Genomic DNA, 15,484 nt, shown 5'->3' with positions numbered 1-15,484 from the left:
CTCAACCAACCCCTAATAAAATTGATACAACGCTACTGCACTACTCACACATCCCTAATGTACTTAAAAACTTCACAAAAGCCTAGTACAACGACGCCCAAATATACGCTCCCACAGCTTCTTGTTCGTACAGAGTTTCAGTCTCTGATTGCACGTGCAATAAAACTGCGTTGGTATTTGCATCCTTGTTTTGACTATTGTTCTTCTTTGGAGAGTTACGATAACGCCTTTTGTAGCCGGTTTTCAAAGCGCAGCTCTCGCGCGCGCGAGGCGGGCGCAGCGGAGTACCAAGCGTAATATTATTTGGTAACCTATGCATCCGATAAATTTTGGTAGTCAAATGACCAAACGCCCGCCCGTCCGTCCGGACCACAGACATACCAATGTAAAATAACTCAATCATCATACAGGTATGGCAACTAGAGGTTATTTTGGAGGGAAATCGCATAGCCACCCGCGTCTTGTGAGGCAGACTAAAAAGTCGATAAAGACGGAAACGGAAAGCGGAAATTGTTTCTGTATCCGCGTTGTCTAAAGTATTAAGCTTAGACTTATTGTTATGTCCACAAATTTGGAATGCACAGAAAGGGTGTGAAAGACAAAAAGAGAAAGTAGGCGACAGGCCAGCGAAACTCAACGAGAAAAAGAGCGACAGACAGCTAGAGGGAGAGATAAAAGACAAAGGAGACATTTTTTCGTTGGAAGAAAAACATAAAATTTTGTAGCGGCGGTGGGAAAATGAGAAATGCTAGCGGCCACCAAGGTGAAAATGAGCGGCAGAGTGAGTGGCCTTTCCTCCATAAAACGAGTAACCGGGAAGTTTCTGGAAGTTTCACGTTGTAGTCGTGCAAAACAAAGGCAAAGAAATGTACAAAAAGTGTGCTGCACGTGCAAAGTTGCTTTTTTGCCAATTAGACCTATTGTTTTTTTCATCGTTCTCTTTTCCTTCGCCGCTTAGCATTACACGATTATATATTTTGTTGGAGCAAACTATTAATATTATCGACGGCTAAGCTTTTAGCCCTGGCTAAATCTATAAATTATTCATTTTGATATCAATTCTCAGTAACTTCGATCAGACTATTTTTTATTGGATCAGGCTATGGGCCTGGAGCAAAGTTGAGTCACATAGGCGGTTATAAACTTGACCATCGTCACACCAGAAACCTATCATGCAATAGGACCCCTAACCTGCGTCGCAGCTGGCCCACGCAGCGTCTAGACGATTTCAGTAGGGTACAGGGTGTCTGATAGGAGGGGATGCTATAGCCTGCGTCGCACCAGTCTTGTCTGACCATGATCTTATAAGCTGCAGCTAGCTGCATAGAGCGTGTGCTTTCGGAAAACATGGTGATAGGATCCCGTCATCGCCAAATTTGTCTGACCATGATCTTCTTAGCCACGGATAGCTGCATAGGGCGTGTGCTATCGAAAAATTAACATGGTGATAGGATCTCCTACACTCGCCAGTTTTGTCTGACCGTGATCTTCTAAGCCACGGCTAGCTGCATTGAGCGTGTGCTATCGAAAAATGGTGTCACATGACGATCAACAGAATGAAACGACAGACATCAAAGTGTCCATTTTATTATCCATTTTCAAGAGGTTTTAATAATTATATTTACTTTAATTCTTAAGGTGAGTTATACTTAAAATATATTTTTTTAGATTTCTTCCTTAATAGCAAGCCATACAAACATATATCTGTTTTTCAAACACTAGATTACAAACATCAGGACACAAGTAGAGTAAACCAAAGCTTGAAACGCCAACATGCGTTTGCCTCGGGTTATGTTTAGTTGGTATCCCTGTGGTTGCTATAGTCTGTTCCAGGTGTTCAGATAGTGTAGTACGGCGAAAGGTCAGAGAGAACGGGGGAAAAAAAACAAAGGCGAAGTGAGGGAGAGGGAGACACTCCCTACCCCACCCCTCGCTGTTTTTCCTGCTAATTTCTCTTAGTAATGTCTTCACTATCTGAAAGCCTGGAAAAGGTTGTGGTTGCAGTGACTTGCTAGCTTTAGGGACTTTAAGATCCAACGACGCGACAGCAACGAAAATGTCACTTAAAAATGAATTTGCGTTCTCTCAGTCTTTAACGCGATTAGTCCATTTACTTACTTTGTCACATGTACGTGTAACCCTCTTGAATTTGAATGCAAGGGACCATATTCAAGATCAGAAAGCGAAATAAACTTCCGTCGTTGCTTGTTTACGTTCTCCATAAAACACGAAGTTAGCCATTGTCACGTCGTAGTCGTGTAAAAACAGCAAAGGAATGTACAAAATAGCGTGATGAACCTTTGCATATTAAACCTATTGGTTTTTAGACGTTCTCGTTGCCGTCGCGTCGTAGAATCTTGACGTCTCTTTTAGTGTTACGACAGACACCCCTCTATTTCAATTTACAAAATTTTAAACCAAACTGAAACGCATAAATAACAATGACAGAATATTCTCCCTGCCTTTTAATTAATTATATTCCTAAAGGCAAGATTTTTTTCCAGATTCCGTGATTCATAACTTTTATTTATAATTTAAAATATTGGGAATAATTACCTTTAATTACTAAAAAAAATATTAGAATGAGCACTCTTCCACATCACATGGATTGGCCTTCAGCGAAGCTTTTTCCTACTAATTTATCCTGTCTATTGCGGATAATTCTCTTTACCCCATGAGATAGCCTGCGTAACCTGCTTCGCCACTCGCTTCGCGTGGCAGCTCTGCTGCCAAAAAAGTAGGTTACCCATGAGGTGGGCAATGGTGAGTCATGGCAATGATGAGTCGATGATGGTTAACGCCTCAAGAGCCTGTAAGCTCATCCTCAGAATTGCAATCCATACTTTCGTCGTGCTACTGTGAGCGATTCTATGATCGGGCTTCTTTTATTTTATCCACTAGCCACTATGAAATAAAAAAGAAAGAAATTAGAACGGTTAAGGGCAATCTTTGGACTTCTGTCAATAACAAAATTCACAAAAAAGTTACATTCTAGAAGGTCCCCTACTCCCCTTCGCAAATGCTTTCAAGCAAAAGTATTTGAGACTTTTCACGCGTCATGAATAATCCCTTAAGTTTCCTCACGTTCACGAAAAATTAAGCGATCCACATTTCAAGGAAAATTGAAAAATAAATTCACGGATTGATCAATGATTCCTACTGACTAACCTGTTGACGCTTCAAAGGTAACTCGTTTTCTTTGAAATCTCAATCAGTTGTTAAGCTATGGGAAAAACTTCTAACGACAAAAATATCGTAGGGCAGGTTTACGTGCTGAAAATTAATTGTCTGCCCGAAGAAACGGCCAATTTACAAGCTACGACTAAATCATTGTGCCAATCTCGTAGCCTGAAGAAACTTGCTGAGGACAAAATCGGCTTAAAATTGAGCCGAATTACAATGCATCACTTTACATAAAACGGTACAGTTCACCGAGCACGTTTAAATCAAATATTCGTTCAATTATCACCCATAATTCCAAAGCTGCTTTTAAGTGCACAGAAAAAAATTGAAATTTCGGTTAAAATCTTAGAGATGTTGCTGCTCATTTAGTCAAAAGTTTCCGGATCAGCTAAAAATTCTTAGGCGTCTTACTCTTTTTACATTGCAAACGGAATGCCCGGAAAACTAAACACTCATTCTGCAAGCAACCTTTTTATACCGATCGATGCATGTTATCAATACAGATCCCCATCCCGTTTAAGGATGATCTCCTTGCTGTGTTTCTTTTTGGGAGTTGAAAGTGTCGGGATGGCCAGCATTCAATATCTCCACCTCCTTCCTTCTCCTGTCAACCATAAATGGGGAGGGGACAGGGGATCCAAAATCCCCCCCTGCCGTACCCTGCATTCCTGACTTCTTTCTCCCCTTTTTTCTTGGTTTCATCCCGTTAACCCTATTTCGACCGCGAAACAGTAAGTATTGTTGCGTTATTCCCCCCTATCTCTCCCGCTTCCCACCCTCTATTCTCCGGGGCTCCCACCCCCATTCTCCCCACGGCCATAACGGGAAGCAAGAGAGGATAAAGGGGACAGAGAAGGTATCCCCCATACACACGCTATTCCATATGTAATTCGTCTCGAGTTATTTTTAAGACCTCAGATCCCAAGGGGGATTAGACAACAGCCAATCACATAGCGCGAATGTGTTCTGCGTGGATGACCACGCTCAGAGCCACGCGTTCTTCACGAATTGACGCTGAAAAAAAGGGCGGAAGACGCGGAGAGCGATATTGCTATTCGTTTTGTCGACGGAAACGACTAAAGAGAGATTTCTACTAAAGCGGTGTCAGCGAAATGGAAATTAAAAAAGAATCGCCCTTAGAGCTAACAGTACAGCAGGGAAATCCTTAACACACTGAATATTCTCTCAGGATCATTTGTAGACTATTTATAATTTACAGTTTGAAGAGAGCAATTTTTGATTTGATATTTATTCTTTTATTAGTCTTTTATTATTCAACGAAAATAACACTTGGCGTCCTACTTGCTTTATTGTACAAACGACCGGTTTCAATAGACCGGCCAAATTTCTCACTTTATTAAAGCACTGAGGTTACGACAACTTCGAGTTAAACTGATTTCACGGGTTGTCAAAGAGTCCAGCGATTCCAGGTGAGCGCCGACTCATTTCGCTTGAATATTCAGAAATGCTCTCGATCTCTTTACGATTTCATTGCCTTTCGCCCGACATGTTTTGCATGGCGTTTAGTCATGCGAAACCTCCACGAAACATCCACGCAGCGCGCGAGGTAACTTTATCCCGATTCTAAAAATAACTCGAGACGAATTACCTCTGGAATAGGGTGTGTATGGGGGATGCCTTCTCTGTCCCCTTTATCCTCTCTTGCGGGAAGTCAATAGTCAGACAACAAGGTGATAAGAATCAAGAACATTATCACCTTGACCTTGTTTTCTAAAATAGCAGGCTCCGCAAGCAGGCAAGATGAGCTTGTCATGTGCGCTTGAGAACTCCCGCTTTGTTTCCCCAAAGGAATTTCCTTTGGCCTTTTTTTATGATGGCTTTGGAATTCCACTGTCAAGCTTTGTAATAGACTGAAAAGTTTCGCGCCACTTTCACGATCAATCAGGACTAAACTAAAACCAATTGGCACTTGCTCGGCTCTGGCTCTTTTTTCCCGCGCTTGGTCTGATCTCTTAACACTGGCTTCGAGTTCTGATTGGTCGATTTCAATTTCTGTGCACTTGTCAACCAATCACAGATTACACCAAAACCAATCACCACTTGCTTGGGCTCTTTCCTCCCGTTCTTGACGCGATCTTCAAAAAATGCCAACGAGTTCTGATTGCTTGATGAAAATTGGGCGTATTCTGATTGGTTTTTACCGTATCACAGTACAATCAAAGAAAGTCCCTTACCTGAGCGACTTCCGGACTAGGTGTTAAAATAGACGTGGCGGCTGAGGCTGACCGTTTGAATATACCCTTTTTGGCTTTCTCCTAAATAAGAAAATCAACATTAATAACAACGACAAAAAGCTTATTCCAGAGAAATGATAAGCATGAGTAACATTATGTTACGTTCCGGCCCGGGGTGGGTAATCAAAAGAAATTCGGATAGGTACGAAGAACAATCTCGCGGTTAACCTTATTCCACAAAGCAATTCATGGTGATGGCGGCCTGGCCTTCCCAGACTATGTTATGAAGCGCAGAAGACATTTAAGGAACTCTAGCCAGAACAAGTTTATTGAACTGCTGCCAAATAATGAGACTTACAAGAATAGTTATTTTTGTAGACTGACTGTCAAGGACTGGAATGCGTTACCAAGCGAAATTGTTAACATTAAGTCCGCAGATCGTTTCAAAAAAGTCTTATTTGAGTATTTTAGTCACTGATGAATTTTAGTATTGCATAATGATTGATGCTGTGGAATTTTCCATCCATTTTATCTTTTGTAGAAAATGTTTTAACGTCATTACTTTTAATTTTATTTCATTTTATTTAGGCGTCTTGCGTGATGGTAACCCCGTTGCAGGACTACAAATGTTTGAATAAAGGTTGAATAAAGGTGTATTCCGCACAGGGTTCTTAACCCTGATCCTATTTAAGGATGAAACAATATTAAAAATTAAACCCTATTCAGTGCCCAAACCCGGAAAATGACACCTCATTCAAGGCAACAACGAACAAATAATACTTCTTAGACACCAGCCAATAATCTAAGGGATTGTTCGGTTGTAACATGATTTATTTCGCGTGTAGCTGGGCATTTACGCGCTTGGATTTTAGCTGATAAAATTTAGTTACCCTTACTAAGAATTAAACCACGAACACATTGCCAACAAGGGAAAAACTGATACCATATTTAAGGATCGAGACCCTTAAAAACTATATCCTATCGGGCGAACATAACTATCCAGCCCCTATATCGGAGTACCCATCCCACACCTCCCCCCCGGGGCGTTTAGGATACTTTCGAAGGATAGGATAATACGTATAGGACCATAAAACAACTTTCAGGTCATTCCAGATACATAAAACCACTCACGCCAATAATCAAGCAAATAAAAACGGCTAGGGTCTTACCGGGACCACAAGCACGAGTTTCTGGCCGTTAGTTTTTGGATCCTCGGCCAGCTCGTTTAATTGACAAAACCAGTCACACTCCCAAGTCTCAAAAACTTCTGTTTTTCCAGCGACTATGATGTGCCTGTTATCGGATAAAACGTCACAGCGTACGTTAAACATAATGAAAGACAAGAGTATTATACAAATTGGTGGCTACTTTTCATGACACAATAATAGCAAGCGTGCGCAATTACGACGGCGACGGCAGCGAAAACGTCGCTTAAAGCGAATTTGCGTTGTTTCCAGTTTTATCGCCATTATTCTATCTCGTGCAAGAAATTTTCCCCAACCTCAATTCTTAAAGACCATATCCAAGATAAGAGAAACAAAACGAAAATTATCGTCCTGTGTTCACGGTCACCATTAAAAAAAAAAACAAGAGAAAGAAATTTGAAAATTTCACGTTGCAGTCGCAAGTTCTCGCTACCGTGACCACAAGCTCACTTGCGCGAGTTCAGGGAAAATTTTGGCGGCGGACCGGCCGAGAAGAATAAGGCCCCATTCTTCTTCTAGTAGGCTTCGCCAGCTCAAGCTGGCACCTTCGCCGCCACAATTTTCCCACAACGACGGCGACAGCTGAGAAAAAGCCACTTAAAAAGTGAATTCGCACTACTTCAAACTTTATCGCGCTTATTCCAACTCCTTCAATTCGTCAAATGTTGGCAAATTTTTCTGGAGCTGAATTCTAAAAGACTGTATCAAAGTTCAGGAAAAGAAAACGAAAGTCGTTGTCTTGCGTTCACATCCTCGACAAAACGTGAAAGTAGGCACTTTCACGTTGTCGTCGTACAACGACGGCTCAGAAAAGTACAAAAAATTGTGATGCACCGGCAAAGTTGTTTGCAAATCTAAACCTATTGCTTTTTTGCCATTCTCGTTGCCGTTGCCGTTGTCGTTGCTGAAGATCCCTAATAGGTCGATTGAGGGTTGCCTTTAAATGAACACATTACCGACAGAACTTACTTGTTCGTTATAATCAGTGCTTTCTTGATATTCAGACGAGCATGGCAGAAATAAGTATCGTCAACAAGAATAGCTTTAGTTTTCTTCACTTCCTGTTTTGAAAGACAAGTAACCATTCATGCAATCATTTCCACCTTAGAAATTATTGAATTGAGGCCAATGTCTGGGATCGCCGGCCCCATGTAAGAAAATCCATAACAGTCTTGGATTCTGGACTCCACGCTGGGGATTTCGGATTCAAGGTACCGGATTCCGAATAACTTGTCAGTAGAACTTGGATTCCGGATTCAATTCATTTGGGGCATTCCGAATTCCTTGAGCTGAATTACGGATTGAATTACAAAGCTCAGGATTCCGGATTCCACAAGGAAAAACTTGCCGGAAATTCAGGAATCCGGGTTGCCTTACAAGGGACGAATGGGAAAGTGAAAAGGACTGCATTCTTTACAGGCTCCTGTCTTCTTATCAGAGGAGCAGACATCAGGTCGCAACTTGAGAATGATTTAGGGTCTGTTTACATGGAGGTAGGGGACCCAAGGTAGGTGAGATAACTCGCTTAGGTAGGGTAACCCGCCTGTCCATATAATCTCTCATTTCAATTGGATCACGTTTACATGATGGGTAGGGTGACCCGCCACAAGTTACCTCACCTACCTGGGGTCCCCCACCTCCATGTAAACAGGCCCTTAGATAGAGGCATTTGAGATATGAAGGAGACTGACAACAGGTGCGCCTCGTAGGCAGGGAGTTGAGGAAAAAGGACAAATGCCCCTTCCCGTCTTTGGCCTAGCCAGCGCTCTTGTCAAACCATTACAGTAAAAACAGAATTAAATAGACACCCGCGGTATCCACTAAACAGAGGTGCTCCCTTACACGGTTCTTCCTAAAAAAAGACATGTGGAGTTGGTCCCTAAGACCTTCAGTCATTTAAATTCTTGACTCTCACTGACACAGGTCTAAAACGGATGCTTAGCGCTGGTCCCAGAGGTGTTCGTCTTAGGGAGAGTTTACTGTATATCATGTTTACATCTACGTAATTCCTTATTCCGCAGCAGCTTTGTTTTAACCACGACTAAGAGAAGTAAAAGATCTAGTACAAATCTCGTCATTGAAGCTAAAACTTGCAAAAACATAATAATAAAACTAGATCATTCGGGTTACACGGTAAAAGGAAGCGTAACTCTACCTGAAGAACTGCATTTCCTTGGGCCTCATGTGCATTGTACGGCTTAATCACCTGCAAAGCGAACGCATAAAATAAAGGGATTGCTTTGAGGGGCCTTAACTTCCCCAGTTATCGTAAAATTGTCTTTCCAACCTAGTCACTGTTAACTTGCCCGGAGGACAAGAGTGCTTGGTTACACACTTGTCCTTGAGGAAAAACCATTTATTTGGAGGTAGAGGACACCACTTCCGGTGCACCCCGTTTAAACGATCCTCGCAATTACATAGTAATCAGGCTTAAAATAGAATTGAAGGAACTGAAGTCTATTTCAGCGATGGATGTTTCTGCCATCGCCACGATCACTCAACAACTGTTTCCATTTTTTCGACCCAATAGCTGAACTTTTTATTAGGGAGATGAAGATGTACGAAAAGGGTAGAAATGCGATCAAAAAAGCAACAGGTTTTCATAAGCAGAACAAAGTTTTGCGAGTGCGTCACACTCTCTGGCTCATTTCTTTGCTGTCTCTGACTGTGCGATCAAGACGTGAAGTTACCTGATGCAACGTCTTAAGAAGGACGTAAACAAACGAGGTCCAGTTCTTCCCTTCCTTTACGAACTTCGATACCGTCTTAAAACTTCAATCCCGATTTACGCCGTCTGCGAGTCCGATCTTTGATCCTCCCCGAAAAGAGAATGCCGATATATAGGCTTTGAAACTGCTGTTTCCTGTCGTCTGTTGTAATGGATGGCAAGGATGAACATGGATTGAAACTAACCAAAAAATATTGTCGTAAGAGCTCCCCAATAAAATTTCGTTTTGATATCTTGTTCATAACTCTGCGGCAGCATTTTGTGTAAGGGTAAAAAGGCACTAAGTTATGACTTCAGCACAGAGTTTACCTAAAACAGCAATATCGTCGTGACATAACCACTTTAAACGGCAAATAAACTAGGATAATTCTGCTTACCTTATCAGCGTAAAAGCATCTTGGTGGTCTGAGTCGGCGTACTTCACTCCCTGTGCTGGCAGAACTGCAACAACGAATAAAGAAATTTCCATTAAACAACAATGGAGGTCAAAAGATCTTGGGGCAGCGAGGGCAATCTTTTTAAGTAGTTTATACGTTTCTGGGAAACTGCCCACCTACCCCTCCCTTAAGCCAACATTAACACTTACTTCTCACTTAGGGGAGGGGTAGGTGGGCAGTTTCCCGCTGGGATAGCCAATGAGAACACTGGTTTCCCTTTATCTTGTCCGTTCGCAGATTCAGGCAAATAATACTAAGCGGGTACTGTGGTCTCTTCGTAAAAAAGGTAACTTGGAAGAAGAACAGGCTGGACTTTGTCACTCAAAAGAGGGAACAATTGGGAGAAGCTGAAGCTGTTTTGTACTCTTGTCCTTTTACTACAGTAAACAAATCAAAACCAGGGCTGTCATTAAGAGGCAGGGGCCGGGGATTTCCCCAGCTACTATGAACGTCTTCCCCTGTTACTTTTAAAGGAAAATGAAAGAAAAATAGAACCCAAAGAAATTCCTAGCTGTTTGATTCCCCGCCTACTTGTTGCATTTACCCGCAAACTGGAAATCTTAGTGACAACCCTGCAAAACCATGGCAGTTAGAAAGTAGACGATGAGAAGTATGCCCAAAGGTACTGTCATAATGAGCTGCACATTCTCGGAACCCGATAACTAACTTGAAAAGAAACAAATGCCAGTCAGTCCAAAAAAATACATATAAATCTTAACAAAAATATACATATAAATCTTACGCTTAGGACTCACCCCTTAATTCCTTCCAGCGTGCTACTTGCGAAGTCCACAATTCCTCCCGCTGGACGAGCCAGCACTCCTACTACACCCTTGCCCAGTCCCTTGAAAAATCCAGCTGCACCAGCCTCCTTTGCACCTGGAGAAAACATAAACACTTCAACAAAACACTTAACGAAAAGAACGGAGTCGATGTCTCCATACCCCATCCCCCCCAAAAATTATCCACTCTCAGGAATACAACACTGGGCAAATTTTAGGGTTACTGAGCGAGGAGGCACGCACTACGAAACTCCGCGGTTCGGCCAGTACCTTAGCCGCGCGTAAAACCAGAGCACTTCGGCAGCGGCAGCCATGGACGGCTGTTTCGCCCTCAATGGGGCTCATTAGCATTACATAGCCGTCAGAAACCCGTACGCCTAGTCCCTAGGCCTCATTATAGCTCGCAGCCAATGCGTTTCGGGTCACGCGGTCCGAGCGAGTTTTTGTCTCCCGGCCGTTCGTCTTGGATACGTCACCGAAATGCATTGACCGCGAAGGCCTGGGAAGGCGCCGCACAGGGACTAGGCAAGTAACAGCCAATAAAAGAAGCGATAGCTTCCTAAAAAAGTCCCACAGAGCTATTCGCTACAATACCGACTTAGTCTCACGCGTCACTAGAAAATGGCCACTAACCGAAAGGCGAGGTAATTATTGAAAATGGGGAACCTGGGAAAATTTAAGAGCGAAAGGTATTTTTTTCTTCAAACAAAAAAGGAAATGGACTTGAAATGTTAAGTTGACGTACATTTGTTTTCACAGTTTAAGTTTCCATTCAGCGTAGAGCTATCTATTAATTACCCCTTCTTCGACAAGTATCCCTCAAATAAGGCATGATCCATGGCAAGAAAGCCTCATTTAACAATAATCTTACAAAAACGGCAAATCCTCGAAAATTTAGTATTTTCCATCCGTTTCACTTGTACTCAAAACATCCCGCAAATTCCTAATTTTCCCTGTGAGAATTCAAGGAAACTGGAGGTTCAATAGTTGTTTTAACCGTGCTTAAAACTCTCTGGCCAACACATTTTCCTACGGTATTTGTTGACAGTTGACGCAAGGAAAACTTGTCTTTACCCACAAGTTACATAGCACTGATAAAAAAAGCCTCAATAAACAAGGTGATTATTCTTTCATTAGGATCTACTGACCTTCCATTGGTTTGGTGACTATGCCAGTCACACCGCCTACAACACCCTGGAATCACAACAAAAACACATTCAACAGCCTGCTAACTAAGTGACTCTTTTCCAATCCCTAGAGTGGGTGAGTTATACAAGAAAGCATCCTCGGCCAATAAGACCACATTTTTCAATATGTTACTGGTAAAATACAGCCAGCTCCCTTTATAGCGGACACTGTAGGGAACTTGAGTTAGTGAGTTTATTTCCGTTATAGCGGGGTGTCCGCAAGGCGAGAGTTGACTATAGCCAGGCGTGCGGATCCAAAAAATTCAGTAAAGAGGGGGTCCGAGAGATTTGGTAGCTATACAGGTCTTTCAAATGGCGTCAAAAATACTTTGAGAGCATCTGTATGGAAACACTAGGCTCCACAAAACAAATTTAATAATAATGTTTTAAAATTTAAGGTCAATTTCAGAGAAAAAAAGGTGGGGGCTACCCCTCCCCTCTACATCACCTTGCTAACAACTTCAAAACAGCGACTGTGGCAATCCACATTTTGAAATTAAAGCTAACTGTCTGCTCCATTTAAAATCTCGAGATGACCAGTGACGCTACTGCCTAAAGCACCATCACATGATTAGAAATGGGGTAACAGAAAGGTGCTGAAAAGAGTGAGCGGCAGATGGGAGTCTGGAAGGATGAATCTTCCCTATCTCAGATTTCGCTTACTTGGTCATCTCTTTCACTAGACACAGATGGATCAAGACAAACAATTTGAAATAGTTGCAGAATAGTCTCCTCTCTTTTACTGTGATAGTAATGCAATAACTAGCAAACAAAGAGCACGGTATTAACAGCGAACATGGATATAACAACATTTGGTAAAAGTCCCACCTCGAGCAGTCCCTTGCCACCCCTGGTAAGTCCTTCCTTGACATTGACAGGCTTCTTTCCCATAGCCTGTCTCCTCTCCTGTTGGTATTTGTCGTCCATTGTGAGTGCTGCGATACCTTTTCCCAGCGTACCAGTAATGCGTGAGACTGCGCCAGCTGCACCACCTGATAACAAACAAAAACGGAAGTTTACTTTCTAAAAACTACCCCCCTGATGCTGCGTCAAGGAAGTAAAAAAGGGACATCAGGGTTTACTATTGGAGTTGCTACCTAGCCTACGTTACAGGAGTTTTCTTCAAGTAGGCGAATATTTCTGCTGACGTAAAGGCCATGTAGAATTGCAAAAGAATAGCAAAGAGTTGGGCGAGTCATTTTTTTCTTTTTTTTTTTTCGCCCCTCCACCCCCCCCCCCCCCCCCACTTTTCTATCTCTCCCAAACCCATGCGCCAAGGGCTGCTTTTTGTACTCTCCCACGTCTTCCACAGTGGTAAAATCAAAGATGGCGACCGCGTAACTTCGACGATAAACAATTAGCTTCCGCCCGCTCAAAAATAAGCCTGCATTGTGGACTAAGAGGTAACGTTTCAAGCCCTTAACACTTGCTATTTCCGACCAATACATGCCGACCTGTAACCTTTCCTTGCCACAGGGCAACACGTTTATAAAACCTACAACACAAATTCCCCCGTTAAATAAACACAACAAAAAAGTTTAGTGAGGTAAGGAAGATGATGGAAGATGCTCTCGGCACTAACCTCCGTCTTGCAAACGTTTCTCACGAAAAATTAGGGAGCTTAAGCAAAGGTGTTAGTTGAGCGCCGCAAGTACCGGAAGTGATACCTTCTCCCTTTTAACATGTCTTGACGCTACTGTCTTTTCTCTTATTGAGACAAAATGCCCAGAAATTTGGCCAAAAAGTCTGCCCAAGAAAGGAAAAAAGTCCACTTCCGGTCGACGTGTTTCATTCAAAAACGCTTCTGCTTAAGCTCCCTACTCTCTATTTATAAGCCTCGCAGACGTTTTGGGCGATCCCGCACCTGTCTGAAAGATTGTTCTTGATTAGCTGGGAAAACAATAGGGACTGTCACATAACAATGTCCCTATCCCTGAAAACAATGGAAGTGTAGATTAAACGGGACTAGTGAAATAAGAGGTTTAGAACGGTGCAGGTCTACTGGACGTTTTAGCTCGTAAATTGTAGCTATAGTGGACGTACCTACGGTGTGTCCAAAGAGACTCCGGGCTCCAATCGCCAGGCCTTCTGCAAATTCACCAGGACCTTGAATAAGACCCTACAGAGCATAATAAGCAACCAGTCAACAGACTTCCAGGGCTCAGCTGTGTAACGCGTAATATTAAAGAGCTTCAGATTTGAGGACGAGAACAAGTATCTAGTACGAGTACGAGATTTAACTTAAAGTTTTTTTACGCGTGTTCTCAATAAAAGACACCTCGGAAAGCTTCATTTTACTTTTTTGTACCAAAAAAGTTAGTACGGTTATTTATACTGAAGGAAGTTAAGCCTCTCCCGATAGCAAAATGATAGAGCTTCTTACATTTGATAACTTGTTCCCGCCACCACGACATTTTCGCTAAAAGTCGTAGAAGAATGACGACAGCTATCATGTTTTCCAGCCAAAATGACGCTGGTTCACGCGTGAGCGATACTCAGTATTGAGAAAATCTCGTACTCGTAGTGGCTCTCGTCTCAGAATCTAAAGCTCTGTACTTCCTCGAACCCAACCTCGTTCCAAGGGTTCTCTCCAATTTGTCCCTGCTAAGCGAACTCTGGGAACGAGGCACATCTTACCTGGTAGGGCTCGTAAAAGAAGTCGATGGCCCCTTCTTTGAGACCTGTGATCAAACCAAATGGATTCCCCAAAACATCCAGTCCTAGTACCAACACGTACATCTGCTTCAATGCCTAATAACAACGGTCACAATATTTGAGGTTACTGAAAATTTTGACAATCAAACTGAACTGTCGGTGTTAAAAGTGGGGATAAAGCAACCCGAAACGTTACCTGACTGGTGTAATGTTTTACAGCCACTTGGATCAACTGCTGTTGAGTGTAAACTTTGTCTTCTATTTCAAAATACGCAAGCCTAAAAATGCAAAGCACATTTAAAATTCCCTTAAATAATCGACAGCCTACTTTCAGTAGTTGTAGACTGAATAAATATGGGAAAAAAAGCATGTGAAAAAGTGGTTTAGGAGAAAAGCTCATGTATTCCACACGAAAGTTAACTAAATCCGAAAAAAAGGATAATTCAGTCCCAGAGCTCGAAATTAACGCTCGCAAACTCGCAAAATGCGAGTAATTTTGATAATCTGCAAGTGAGAAAAATATCCACCAGCAAACGTTTGCGAGTTAGAATCATCTATGTCTCCGAAGCGAAGGAAAAGAATTTGAGAGTCGTCTCACCAGTTTGCTAGTGGAAAAAAATCTTACTAGCAAAACTTTGCAAGTGTGCTAAAAAGTTAACTTCGAGCCCTGAGTCCCTATTATAATACTAAAGTTAAGTTCTGTCTCAACTCGTCTCATGATGAATTCAAGAACTACTTTAACCGATTTTTTTATTCTTTATTCTACTAATTGTTGCATGTAATTTTTACTTCTTTATTTTGTAAGTTGTTGGTGTGTTGCCTAGCCGGCTTTTACCAACCTAATCGAGATAAAGATGATGATAATAAAGTAATTGGAAGAATTACACAAAATGGACAACTCGCAAATAAACCATAACTCTGTGCCCAAAGCTGTGAAGAAATTTCTGCTGGGTGTGTATCTACGGTTGAAAAACACGAGAGGAGAATATTACATTAGCGGAGCGCCAAGGGGCAACTTTTTATCTCGCAAACACGATGAGGATTGAGATGCACCAATCAAGGGCGACCCTACAAAAGACAAAGCGTAATCATTCAACGACCTCATTGCCTAA

The 15,484-nt window shown here is 42.2% G+C and overlaps 1 protein-coding gene across 1 annotated transcript in view; it reads right to left on the bottom strand.

The window, feature by feature from the left end:
- Nucleotides 1-1,646: 1,646 nt before the first annotated feature.
- Nucleotides 1,647-15,484, bottom strand: part of LOC140937485 (intermembrane lipid transfer protein VPS13A-like) — a 110,677-nt gene continuing 96,839 nt past the window's right edge. Inside the window, exons 86-97 of the mRNA XM_073387052.1 lie at nucleotides 14,569-14,650; nucleotides 14,355-14,468; nucleotides 13,761-13,836; nucleotides 12,546-12,709; nucleotides 11,679-11,724; nucleotides 10,504-10,627; nucleotides 9,689-9,752; nucleotides 8,739-8,789; nucleotides 7,553-7,644; nucleotides 6,548-6,671; nucleotides 5,379-5,459; nucleotides 1,647-2,904 (exon numbers count right to left, since the gene is read on the bottom strand). Of these exons, the coding sequence (XP_073243153.1) occupies nucleotides 2,869-2,904; nucleotides 5,379-5,459; nucleotides 6,548-6,671; nucleotides 7,553-7,644; nucleotides 8,739-8,789; nucleotides 9,689-9,752; nucleotides 10,504-10,627; nucleotides 11,679-11,724; nucleotides 12,546-12,709; nucleotides 13,761-13,836; nucleotides 14,355-14,468; nucleotides 14,569-14,650 (1,054 nt within the window). The 3' untranslated portion in view covers nucleotides 1,647-2,868. The remainder of the gene's footprint in view (nucleotides 2,905-5,378; nucleotides 5,460-6,547; nucleotides 6,672-7,552; nucleotides 7,645-8,738; nucleotides 8,790-9,688; nucleotides 9,753-10,503; nucleotides 10,628-11,678; nucleotides 11,725-12,545; nucleotides 12,710-13,760; nucleotides 13,837-14,354; nucleotides 14,469-14,568; nucleotides 14,651-15,484) is intronic.

Source organism: Porites lutea, chromosome 5 (genome assembly GCF_958299795.1).
Source record: "Porites lutea chromosome 5, jaPorLute2.1, whole genome shotgun sequence".
In the NCBI taxonomy this organism is placed as follows: domain Eukaryota; kingdom Metazoa; phylum Cnidaria; class Anthozoa; order Scleractinia; family Poritidae; genus Porites; species Porites lutea.
The sequence above is the reverse complement of the archived record's forward strand: the minus strand, read 5'-3'. Positions and strand labels throughout refer to the sequence as shown.